The sequence below is a fragment of the Aristolochia californica genome, unplaced genomic scaffold (genome assembly GCF_029961685.1).
Source record: "Aristolochia californica isolate CCGP_79_NKW_82.1479 unplaced genomic scaffold, dmAriCali1.0.hap1 SCAF_10, whole genome shotgun sequence".
In the NCBI taxonomy this organism is placed as follows: domain Eukaryota; kingdom Viridiplantae; phylum Streptophyta; class Magnoliopsida; order Piperales; family Aristolochiaceae; genus Aristolochia; species Aristolochia californica.
Genome location: NW_027181771.1, coordinates 4,298,762 through 4,311,736, shown reverse-complemented (window position 1 = coordinate 4,311,736; position 12,975 = coordinate 4,298,762). Strand labels below are relative to the sequence as shown.

Genomic DNA, 12,975 nt, shown 5'->3' with positions numbered 1-12,975 from the left:
TTACTGGGGGCCACCAACTCCACTTTTAATGCTTATTTTAATGTTACTTGCTCACATCATCAAAAGCTTGCAGGTTGAGCCAAACATTTGTTCCACTCATGAGCGAGACTTGGCGTTCTGAAGTTTCTCCTCCAAATATGACAAAAACTTTTTGAGTGGTTCCGGTTTTGGGACCTGCTTTAGTTTCTTGTCTGGATTTCAATCCACTTGGCAAAACATCCCTTGTATTACTACATGCAAGAGAATGAAAACGCGAGCAGGCATGCTGAATAATTGTTCGTAAGATGTTACAATGAGAAAATCCAACCTGCCAAATGGGTGAACTGAACTTAGAATAAATGCAACATAGCTAATGTCGAGTAGCATGGAAATAAAGATACGCAAAAGGATGTTACATAGAAAGTGCCTATTTACAGAAGAATATAAATTTCAACCAAAAGAATTGTTTATATCAAGAAGAAAGGTTCCTCAAGGTAAAACCAAGCAAATGTTTGAAGAAGAATATTTTAGTTATAAGCTAGACCCAAGTACATCTCTTTCTCAGAAGCTAGAGCACAGGACTGAGAGATAAAAAAGACATTAGCAATTTGAAAGATGACTGAAGTACATATGGAGTCACAATTATAATAAGGCCAGCTAGGCCCAATGTGGGAAAGCTACGGTTGAAGGTGCAAGAAAAAAATCTTCTGGAAGTAACTGACCATCAAGGCATGTGGAGGATCTCACTTATTTGATTAATATGATGGATCCAATGTTGAATGAAATCAGTGACATGTTGACCAAAAGATGACAGAGATGAACACGGTATATGAAAAAGTATGCTGATTTCTCATGGATGAAAGAGAAAGCACTAGTATTAATCTAGTGGTGGTAAGTCAGTTGTAGCACTTAATGCTTAAGGGGAACGAGGAACAAAAGCAGTGCAATGCTTAAGGTGAATGAGGAACAAAAGCAGTGCAACTATAACAAAAAATTGAAGAAGTTAGCTATATAACATGATATACAACCATGGGCCCGGAGAAGTAAACTTGTTGAAAAATATGGTTTGGGATATTTTAGTCATTTGGCTATGAGGATAAAAATGTAAGACATTCCTCTCAGTCAGGTCTTATTATCTTTTTGTTTCTTCATATAGTTGGCAGTTATGTAATTAGAATTAGTTAATCAGTTGAAGGAACAGGGCAGATTTGTCTTTGAACCTTTTTTAGAGAATAGCAAGAATTCCTTTATACCTTATTTTAGCTTATGTGAATCTTGTAAAGGAGAGATGGGGGTTGAGCCCGACCCCTAACTTCCTTTCTCCAATCTACGGCAATTCTCTCTGCCTCCTACACTCTTCCGTCTCTGACTCTCTCTTCTCATACCTTTTTGATCCTCAAACTTTACATAACTCTTAAATGGGGATCAAGTGACAATTTGTGCATGGAACTTAACGCAAAGGAGGTCAAACATTTGTCTACACAGAGGTCTATTGTAAGATGGTATTGAGAAGTAGTTTCCTAAAGCAAATTGAACAGGCGCTGTGTAACAGCCTTCCAACCTATGCTTAAATACATATACACAATAAAATTGTGGTACCATCCACAAGTAATATAACATAATGATTGAAAAGATTCAGTGAAATATAGACAAGGTTCCAAAGGACCAGTCGACAGGAAACTAGCTTATAGATAAACAAAGCAACATATTTAAATCTTTGGATACATAGTGTTGAATTTATTTATGCAAGGGGAACTTCTGCCTAACACACATGGTGATTTTGATTCCAATCATGGCCCCTAAACTTTCACAGCAAGGTATTTTGGAACCTTTGCATCCCTTGGTAGCAGTATATTAGACTGACTGCTGATAGGATAAGCAGTAAAGACATCAGGGGTATCTAACAACAGATATAGGGATAAATATATTCACTGACCACAATGAATATGGTTTTTTACTGACCATCAAGAGTGAGTGCATCTCCTACTTGTAGGATTCGGATGCAAACTGGTGAGGATCATCATGATGGAGGTAGTTGCAGTTGGACTATCAGAATGTTTGTACTTCACATGTAGTATACCCATCCACCAAGGAAAGCAATTTTTTTTCAAAAAAAACAAACTTTTGTGGGTACTTCAGCAGGTAGAGATCTGAATTACTCAACCCATTTAAGCAGCTAATCAGTTAAAAAAACTCAGAATGATAATGGAAGTTATTATCTTTGTCAAAGGATACCCTAGTTGGCCAGTACCCTGGTTCCTCAAAAGTTTGAGGATCTGATACATAACAAAAGAATTGACTAAGACCAAATCCAGGCGGGCTGCACATCAACACATGTAAAAGTAATCATCTATATAACCAAAAAAGGAAAAAACTAAGGCAGTGATATTATTTCTGAGAATTATCTCAGATCAGATTTAGGTGATCCAAAAATTTGTATAGGAACTTGGGTGGACCTTTCTACTCTAAGCTTAGGCTTTTGAGTTAGATATCTTTCCTCGTGATATTTGAATAGGTCCTGGACTCCAATGAAAGCTGGGCCACCACATAAAATGATCCATGAGTTTGAAGCTGAAATGAAGGCCCACGCATGAATGGGGTGTTGAGAATAGTCCCACACCAGATTTAGAGTGATCCACAACCTAATATGAGAGCTTGGTTTAGGCCTCTAATCTAATTCTATGTTTAAGCTTTTGAGTTGGATGCTTTTCTTTAATAATATTTGTACTACATTTTGTAAAACAACGCAAAATTATGAGAAGAAGTAAGACACTCATAAATTGTGTAGCATACAGTCCTTTGATCAGATGAAATTTTTAAATTTAATTTTCCAACTAATTGAAGATCAAATTAAATGGATTAACAGTTTTGATAGCTTTTTTTTTTTTTGAAAAAGATGTATATATATATTAACAGAGAAAATTACAGAAGCTATAGGAGCAAATCCCTAACAACAAGAGATTGTAGGTTTGCTCCAATCCTAGAAAGCACATCTGCTGCCGAATTGGCAGATCTCGGAATGTGAGACCAAATATAAGAAAATTGAGAAGCAATTTCAAGAATCTCCCTAAAAGAGTCCCAATGACGCCACAGGGGAGAGGAAGCATACTTGCACCAACCAATTAGTGTCTCCTTTAATATGTAGAGGGCCACTGCAATTGTCTCTGAAAACGCGAAGCCCATCAAGAAGACCTTGAAGCTCAACCGACGTGGAATCAGCAATGCCTAACGGGCCAGCATACGAGAAAAACTGGTTTCTAGAGGGGTCAAAGATAACTCCCCCAAAACCTGCGATCCCGGGATTGCCCAGCGAAGAACCGTCAAAGTTCAACTTTAGGAAACAGTGCTTTGGGGGGATCCATTCTTGCATAACTGGGGCCTTGGAAGCAACAGTTTTGATAGCTTAAAATATATTTTTGGTCATTAATAAGGACTAAAAGTCCTATCTGTGTGTCCGATTAGATTAAAGATTTTCTCTAGTTTCTTAAACCTGAACCTTGAATCTTCTAATGGGAGATAAAGGGTATTTAAACTTCATACTGCTGAGATAGTCATTTTAATCACGGCTGCACAACTCAAACTCAGAAACCAACTCAGACACTAGAGAAAATCCAAGTAGAGTCAGCCAACCAAACATACCATTTGGTCAAGCCTTTAATTGGCTGAATGGACCCACTAAAAAAATAAAAAATTATACAGAAATTACTAAACAATACCTAGTTAGAAAAACTACATTTTGACATAAAATATTATATAACTTGTTTTAAAATGTATAAAAAATGGAATATATAGTTTCCCCTTGAAATTTTCTAATACAAAGTAATTACATAAGATTTTTGAGCATTTCCCACTAGTTTATGTAATTACGTAAAGATATTATTTTCTTTCTATTAGTAATTTCTTGAACAAGAACTAATTGATTCATTGATTCAGTTATAGACAGATATAACACAAGCAAAATAGCAGAAGAGAAAAAATAGTATTTTTTTCAAGGATTATTTGTATCAGCAGAATGACGAAAGTTCAAGTTCCAACTAATAACCATAGAAATTTCCTGATTTTAACCTACATGGGATTACTCCAACTAATAATTTCTTAAGTTTCTTATTTTTAAAGGTGTCTTTTTCGTCTATGAGTTTTATATGTTTTTGTTCTTAGAACTTTCCTATTCTAGGTTGTATTTTTTTTTTTTTTTTTAAAGAAGATGTATAAGCTATTAAAAGGGGGGAGAAAGATTACAATACCTTGCTAAATAGGGTCTTCCTCCACAACAAGGGGTTGGAGTGAAACACCTAATTTAGCCTGAACATCAGTTAAATGATTACCTGACCTAGGAATATACTTCCAATTACAATTTAAACAAGAAGTTAAATTACATATATCATAAAACATGTCCCAATGCCGCCATGGAGGACGTACTGTCTTTGCGCACCAATTGATGATGATTTTTTGAGTCTCCTCCAATGCAAAGGGGCCTAGTAAGACGACTTTTGAAGATCCGTAGTCCATTTAGTAACCCGGAAAGTTCAGTAGTGGTTGAATCTGAAATTCCAATTGGCCCAGTAAAAGAAAAAAGAAGAGTACCATTTTCGTCATGAACAACACCACCAAAACCCGCTGGGCCAGGACATCCAAAAGCGCTTCCGCCAAAATTCAATTTATAGTGGCCCATTGGGGGAGGAGACCAAATTGCGATAATTGGGGGGCGAGGTAGATAAGACATAGCAGCAATTATCCGCCAGTTCTCACGAAAGTTAGATCCATTTAGATTTCTGAATTCCTTATGCAGAAGGATCCACGCAGTAACTTGACCAATAATTTTTTTAACCAATGTATTTCCAGGAATAGATTTTAGATTGAATTTGAGATTATTCCTTTGTTTCCATAATGCCCAACACAACAAGAGACTAATAATTTTCCGATTTCTGGGAGGCTAGCATTAGTAACTGAGAGGATGGTAGATGAGAGATTTTGAGAGAGACAGTATTGGAGACCGATTTTGTTGAGGAGTCTGGTCCACACAAAATGGGCATAGTTGCAATGTAAAAGGATATGGGTGGTTGTTTCTGGGGAAGTTTGGCAGAAGAGGCATAGAGGGTTGGGGACATGGGTTTCTCTCCGGATTAGAGAATTTGATGTGGGAATTTTATTCCTACATGCGGACCAGATGAAAAATTTAGCATGAGGAGGGGCAAGCAAGGTCCATGCAATGGCAGAAGGATGTTTGGTTTGTGGAAGGCTGGGACAGCTCAAGAAATTGTATGTAGATGAAGTTGAAAAATTACGTTGAGTGCATGGTGTCCAAATAAGAGTATCAGGCACATTTCTGAGTCTGACCGAGGAAATAATGGTGATGAGGTCTGATGCCACCAAGGCCTCAGAATCCGAAAGTGATCTTCGAAGATTTAGTTCCATCCTTCAATGCAGTTTGCTGGTCCAAGATGGATGCTTCAATATTTCTTGCCAAGTTAGAAACCAAGTTGTGGCTGATGCTGATGCAGTGGGTGCCTGTCCACCAGTCTAACCAAAATTTTGTTACATTTCCCGTGCCAGAGTAACATTTTACAGCCGTTTTGAAAGCAGGTAACAATATTACAATTTTTTTCCACACAGGGGACAACCAATTACATCGCCCACCCTCAATCCATCAACCCAATAATTTATTTGCTTTAGCAGCAACCAATTTCCTCCAAATCAATTCCGGATATAAGTTAAACTTCCAAATCCATTTAAATAACAGTGCAGAATTTGTGGTAGCAGTATCACAGATCCCGAGTCCGCCAAGAATTTTTTATTTACATACCTCAGCCCATTTCACAAGGCTATATTTCCTTTCGCCGTTCAGTCCTCCCCACAGGAATCTCCTTTTGAGCAGTTCAATTGTTTTGCAGACAGAAGCATGGCCTCGATATAGGGAGAGGAAATAAGAAGGGATACCATGCAGGCAAGACTTATTTTGTTGTTTTGGAATGCAGGCAAGACTTAATAAGAACAAACCAACCTTAGAAAAAAATCTTCCTCGCCAAGACGCCAGGCGGCCTTCCAATCGCTCAATAATAGGATGCCAAGAGCTTTTGGAAGGCAGAGTAGGTGACAAAGGTAAGCCCAAATATGTATAGGAAAGCGTTGCAATTTTACATCCCAGATAACGAGCCATGGAATTTAACTCATTAGGATCAATATTAAAGCCAGTAATTGAAGAATTTGTCCAACTTACTTTTTGACCAGTGTAGAGTTCAAATAAATTTAACAGGGCTTTAATATGAGAGATTTCTTCTACAATACCTTCACCAAAGAGAATGGTGTCATCAGCATACTGAAGTAGGGAAATATCTTGACTGGGATCATCTGAGATGGGGCTCAGCCAACCGGAATTTTTTGCAAGACGGACCATGGATGCCAAGTGTTTTGCAATGAGAGTGAAGAGGAAGGAGACAAAGGGTTCCATTGCCGAATGCCTCTTGTGGCGTTAAAATAACGGCAGGTTTTCCATTAACAAGTACAGAGTATGACACATTGGAGATGTAGCTTCTCATCCAAAATTTCCAGCGTGTCCCAAAACCCATTTTGTCAAAAAGCTGGTCAATTAATTTCCACTTCACACGATCAAAATCTTTTTCAAAATCGAGTTTCAAGACAAATCTGAGCATATTGGATTTTTTTAAGGAGTCCAAGAGTTCATGTGCAGCCATGGCTGAATCAAGGATATTTCGACCACAGATAAAAGCACACTGACTAGGGCTGATGATTTTGGGAAGAAGAGATCTGAGTCGATTGGCAAGAATTCGACCAATGATTTTGTAAAAACTTGTGGTGAGGCTGATAGGTCGGCAGTCTTGGGGCACGACAGGGTTTGCTTTTTTTGGAATTAGTGCAATGAAAGAAGCACCCACAGCTTTGTGAGTGATGCCAACTTGATGAAAATTTTGAACAAATACATATACATCATTTTTGACAATCTCCCAAAATTTGTGATAGAACTCACTATTGAAGCCATCAGGACCAGGACCTTTATCCTTCGGAAGGCCAAGAGAGGCCAGATTGATTTCCTCAGTACTGAAAGGTCATTCCAAGAAGTCCACATCAGAAGAGGAAATACGCTTATAATCAAGCTGGAAAAGTGTAGGACGGTTGGAGCGTTATAAAGATCTGTAAAGAACTTCATAATAATGTTAGCAATGGAGGGGCTATCCGTGATCACTTGGTCCCCATGACAGAGAGATGTGATATGGTTAACCCTCTTTCTGGCCGAGGCAATAGCATGGAATTTTTTTGTATTTCCATCCCCCTCGGCCAGCCAGCGAAATTTGGCTCGCTGTTTCCAGTACAAGGTATCATTTTGAAGAAGATTGGATAAATCAAGATTTAAATTGTTTCTGAGAAATAAATCAGAGGAAGAAAGGGACCTTTTCTCTTCGAGGAGATCCAACTCAGATAAGGGGCGGCGGATAATTTTTTTCCGAGAAACAACAATAGCACGTTGATTGAGAGACCATAGGGGGAGCGCCCAACTTGGGTTAGGGTGCTGAGAGAGTTCTTGCCACCATCCAACAAGATTGAAGTTGAAGGATTCAGTAAGGATCCAAGAGTTCTCGAATTGAAACGGAGATGAGCCCCAAGCAGGGAGGTGAGTGTTGATTTGAATCGGCCAATGATCAGAACCAATTTTATTGAGGACTTGGCCAATGGTGTTGGGAAAATTTTGGAGCTACTCATTGTTGGCAAAGAATCTATCAAGTTTGGAGAGGACCAGGGGGTTCTGGCCGTTTGACCATGTGATTTTTTTTCTAGAGAGAGGTATTTTGGAGAATTTGAGGCTACTAATGAGATCCGAGAAGGCTCGCATAGTGGAGGTGGTTCTAATGGCGGGAGGGCATTTTTTGGAACATTGAAGGATGGCATTGAAATCCCCAGCCAGGAGCTAGGGAAGGTCCCAGAGTTGGACGAGGAGGAGGATTTCTTCTCAAAAGGAGGCGTGGTTATTGTGACGGGTTGGTCCATAGATGCCAGTTAGGGCCCAAGATGTCCCCAAGGAGAGGTCACGAAAACGTATACCAATAGAAAAAAGACCAGGATGGGAGAGAGTGGCTTCAACAGAGTTTGGGTTCCAGAGAACAAGAATACTTCCAGAATGCCCAATCGCATCAACTTTTGCCCATTCAGGGTTAGAATCATACCAAAGTTCCAGAGCAACAAAATTATCAAAAGATTGTAGTTTGGTTTCAACCAATATTACAATGTTTGGCTTACATTCTAAAAGGGCCACCTTGATGATTGCACGTTTCGAGCGTGAGCCGATTCCTCTGACGTTCCAAGAAAGAACAATCATTTAGGGACGTGTGTGTGTGTGTGTGTGTGAGGGGGGGGGGGGGGGGGGGGGGGGGGGGCGGGGGGGGGGTGTTGGGATCCTCCTCTGGGCATTGGAGATTGTAGTGGAAAAATTTGCAGAATTCCTATGCTAACTTTGTTATTTCCTCGAATTCATGCGGAGGGAACTCTTGCTCTTGCTCTTTGACGAATTGGATGAAGTCCATTTGGGCATCAGTCTGAGCGATTTGAGAAAAGTTGGCCAGATAATCTGATTTTTGCGGGAGAGAAGTGGGTGGAGGGCTTGCTGGAATGTTTGGTTTTGGTGGGCTATTTTTTTTGTTTTGTTCTTGTTCTTCTTTCTGGAATATGTGTGAGCAAAGGGGGTGATGGGAGGTTTCTTCTTCAGAGTTTTTTGGGAGTATGTGAGAGTAGAGGGGGGATGGGAGCTTTGCCTTTGGAACTTGAGGCCTCCATTGGATTGTGAAACATAGGTCTGATAGTTGCCAAGGGGGTTGAACAAAGAATGTGGGGGTAGAGGCTATTTAAACAGTTTGACAATCCTTTATTTGGTGGGGTAAAATAACTGTGTCAATCAATGAGGTTGGGAGAGTCCTTGGGGTTTGAGCCCCATTGATCTTCTACGTCGTAGAAGGATCCAAACACAAACCAGTCATTTATTTTGGTGGGTGACAGATGGGCGGGGGAGTTCCGAATGGTAGCACTGAGAGGGTTTTTTGGGGAGTAGGTGGTTTGGTGGTTCAAGGAGGCAGGGGTGATGAGTGTCAACTCCCATCTTTTGACAGGATTAGAGTCTGAAGATTCCGGAAGATTTAAATCACAGGAGAAGGGTGAGTATTTCAAGATTTGTTTCTGATTAGGTGATGGCAGGGGAGGGGAGATTTGGTTTTTCGGTAAGTGCGTAACAATAGATAAGATTGGAGAGGAAAGGTTCTTTGCAGAGCATAGGGGAGTGCGATTTGTCGGGGGAAGGAAGATTCGAGGAAGAAGAGAGGGCGGTGTTCAAGGTAGATATCTGAGTGGGGAAGGAGGTGGCTGAAGTCGGAGGCTGAGAAGGTATGGGAGTAAATGTTAGTGGCGGGGCTCGAGAGGTACTGGTTTGGGATTTGGTGACGTAGGATTCAAGAGAGCAGGAGTGTGGGGAGGATTTCGAGGGCGATGCGGTTAGAGGGTTTTCTTGGATTTGGACGATGTTAGTGACATGTGATGGGGTAAGGTAGGGAGACTTGACTGAGGGAGGCGGTAGAGTCGGGGTTGGTAACGTGTTTGGATATCCAGGTTGAGGAGGTACGGGATTCAAGGGTGAGGGGTAGATTTTTTGGAGACTAAGCGCTGTCAGTCCAACTGACAGGCGGCAATATTATAGGTGGCGGTATGACGACAGGTGGTATGGTGCCGGGCGAGCTCCTTGAGGAGGGCAGTATAGTGACAGGCAATCTGACCGAGGTGGGCGACAAGATGGAGAGTAGTCTGACAAATGGAGGCAGTAAGGGCGGTCGGAACGATGTTGGGGGTATGATGGCGGGTGGTCTGTCCGAGGTTGATGGTATGATGGCGGGCGGTCTGACCGAGGGTGGTGATAAGTTCAAGGTTGGGGTTGATGTGACCGAGGGCCGTGGACAAATGGTTGATGTGGTAGGTTGGGTCGGGTCAGAAGGTACGGAAGTTGGTAGTTTCGAGATTTTTGAGTTTTTGAATTTTGAATTTTGGTTTGGTACAACTGTCCCTGCGGGCTCTGTTGGTGTCGCCCTGGTTGCCTAGTTCTGGTGTGACTCAGTGTCGGATAGGTTCAAAGTTAACTCAGTATTTGATTGAGTTAACCCGGACTGAGTTGAACTCGGTTGGGTACCTATCGATAGGGGTGGCTTCGAACCGAGCCAGCTCACGAGCGGCTCGAGTTCGGCTCGGTATCTCTCGAGCTCGAGATCCCAAATCAGCTCGTTTAAATTAATGAGTTGAGCTCGACCAAAGCCAGATTCGGCTCGACGGCTCGTTAATTTAACGAGCGGCGGATTTGGGGGGATTTTGGGAAATTTTTGGCGGTCTGCCATCTCCCGAATTTTTTTTTCGGTCTCTCTCCCGCACTCTCGCTCTCTTGGTCTTCTTCTTCCTCTGAAATTTTTTTCTCCCTCTCTTGGCCTCCATCTCCCTTCTCCCTCTTGCCCCCGATGCCCCTTCCGCCGCCGCCGCACCTAATCCTTCCCCCCGCGCATCGCCTTCTCTGCCTCTCATCGCCGTCGACTCCCGTAGCGTCGCCCTCGCCTCGTCGTACCCCAGCTAGAGCAGCTGCTCTGAACCCTCTCCTGTCGTTGTCACCACCGCCTGTTGCCGCCGTCAGATCAGCCGGCCACCGCTCTCGCCGGAACGAAACAGAACCCCCCTCGTCGGAACGCGAAACACCCCCCCAATACCTAAGTTGAGGGGGGAAATTCGACGTTCCGTCCCGCACAGCGTGCAAACTCGCACATGCAGTTCACACATGCGAGTTTTGCACGAGTGATTTTTTTATAAAAAAAAAAAAAAAACTTGCAAATCCTATTCTCAGCCTGTTTTTCCTCTGGTTGATGCAATTTTTTCAGCCCTAACCGCCTCTAGTACTGCTTTTCCTCCGGACGATGCAATAATACGTAAAAATATAGTGTGTTAAAGTTAGCATTTGATCAAATTTTCCTATTTATTTATTTATTTTTATAATTAATCATGTGCATAGTTAATTGGCTCACGTAATTATTGTATTAATGTACAATAAACTGCAATCATTAAATAATATAATTTTTAATTTAATTAATTAATATATTAATTAATTTTAATTATACATTAAATTACTGATTCGTGTTGTAATCATGTTTGTTTTACCTAATTTGGGGTTTAAGTATTATGTTTTAATTAAGTATACTATTATAAGTTACTTATTTTCTTGTTTTTTATATTTTTCTCATTTTCGGACACTAACACTGGAAACTGTTTTCCAGTGTACATGAATTGTCCACATTAATACCAAGTTTGAAATTGCATTTCATGTAGATGAATGAAATGAATTTGAAGCAAGAGATGAATATGAACTTCAAATTTTAAGTTTGTTGACTACCCCCCTTGTAATTTTCATATCTGCAGTAGTTTCAAAGTCTACATTTAGTAATAGACTCATATCGTTCTTCCTTGGCACCAAATACAGTTCAAGCTTTGATTTGTGGCAATGATTGGGTTCGGGCTCTTCACGGTGTAAAGAAAAATCAAAAGGTGAATTTCTTTGATTAATTATTTATTATGATATTTTTTAGTATTTTTTTAGTGTTATTTATTAAAATTTTGTTTTATGATTACAGCCTGAGAAGAAGAGTGTAGAGATAATGCTACCAGCTACATGATTTTTCATGTTTTTCTCATCATGGTAATTTTAATATTTTTAACGACAATAAGTAACTAGTAGTGGAAGAGTATTTTTTTATCTAACAATAACTAATTTTATTTTTTTGTTTTTTGTCATAGGTGGAGATTTTGCTCATGAAGGGTCGTATATTATTTTTTAGCATAAAGAGAAACAACTATAGTTTGTAAATTTATTATGGATTTATAGTTTTTATTTGGGTGATTGTAAATTGATAATGATATTTCATTTAATTTTGTTGTGTTTGATTATTGTATGGAGTTTATTCGTAATGTTATGCAGTGTATGAAGTGTTTAGACTATTTTATGGAGTGTATAAATAATTTCATGGAGTGTTTATGGAATGTATAGACAATTTTATGGAGTGTTTATGCAGGTATTATGTATATAGATTATGCCCAATTTTAAGTAGAGGTCATGCCGAATTTTATATAGGTATTATATACATAGATTATGCTCAATTTTAAGTAGAGGTCATGCCCAATCTTATACATGTATTATATATATAGGTTATGCCCAATTTTATGTAGAGCTCATGCCCAATTTTATGTAAAATGTATGCATAATTTTATATACAATTTATTTGATATATATTTTTTGAAAAGTTTTAATGTATGTTGAAGCTCGAGCTTGGCTCGAACTCAGTTAAAATTTTGGGGCTCGAGCTCGATAACAATTTTAGGCTCGAGACGAGGTTCGGCTCGAACCTCGGCTCGAAATATTTAAATCAAGCTCGACTCGAACATAGGTAGGTTTGGGCTCGGCTCGGCTCGGCTCGATGCCACCCCTACCTATCGAGTCAGGGGCCATGGCGGGGAGGACGACCAAGCTTTCGAATTCCAGGATGACCCAAGTGGAGGTTTTGCCGGAGATAAGATTCACATAGTGAGTGCCACTTACCAAAGTTTTTGGCCGCAGGATGAGTTTCTCCCAGTGTAGGAACGTCGGTTGTTCTTCTGCCTAGAGGAGTTCGCCAAATATGCTCGCGAGGCACTCTAGGGTGTGTCTGCATCATAGGTCCACTGGAATGCCACGGACAACCACCCAGTGGCCTGAGATGGGGGATGTGAGGTCAGAGGTCCAATCTTCCATGTTTAGGATTGGGGATCCCACTACGTTCTTCAATTTGTGGACTTTTTTTGGGTCTTCAGCCGAGTTGAAGACGTTAAGCCACTGTCTGTCCTGACTATGGGTAGTGGCTTGGACCTCTATCGTTGGTTCTCTTCCATGAATCCATTGTCTGATTTGCTGGCTAGAGTTGCTGGTTGGATGGACAGAGG

At 40.5% G+C, this 12,975-nt stretch overlaps 1 protein-coding gene across 3 annotated transcripts in view; it reads right to left on the bottom strand.

Moving 5' to 3' along the window:
• The window catches only part of LOC137940616 (uncharacterized), a 48,174-nt gene that overhangs the window by 8,149 nt on the left and 27,050 nt on the right, over positions 1-12,975 (bottom strand). For all 3 annotated transcript variants that reach the window (XM_068785772.1, XM_068785775.1, XM_068785779.1), the window contains exon 13: positions 56-307. In XM_068785772.1, the coding sequence (XP_068641873.1) occupies positions 56-307 (252 nt within the window). The remainder of the gene's footprint in view (positions 1-55; positions 308-12,975) is intronic.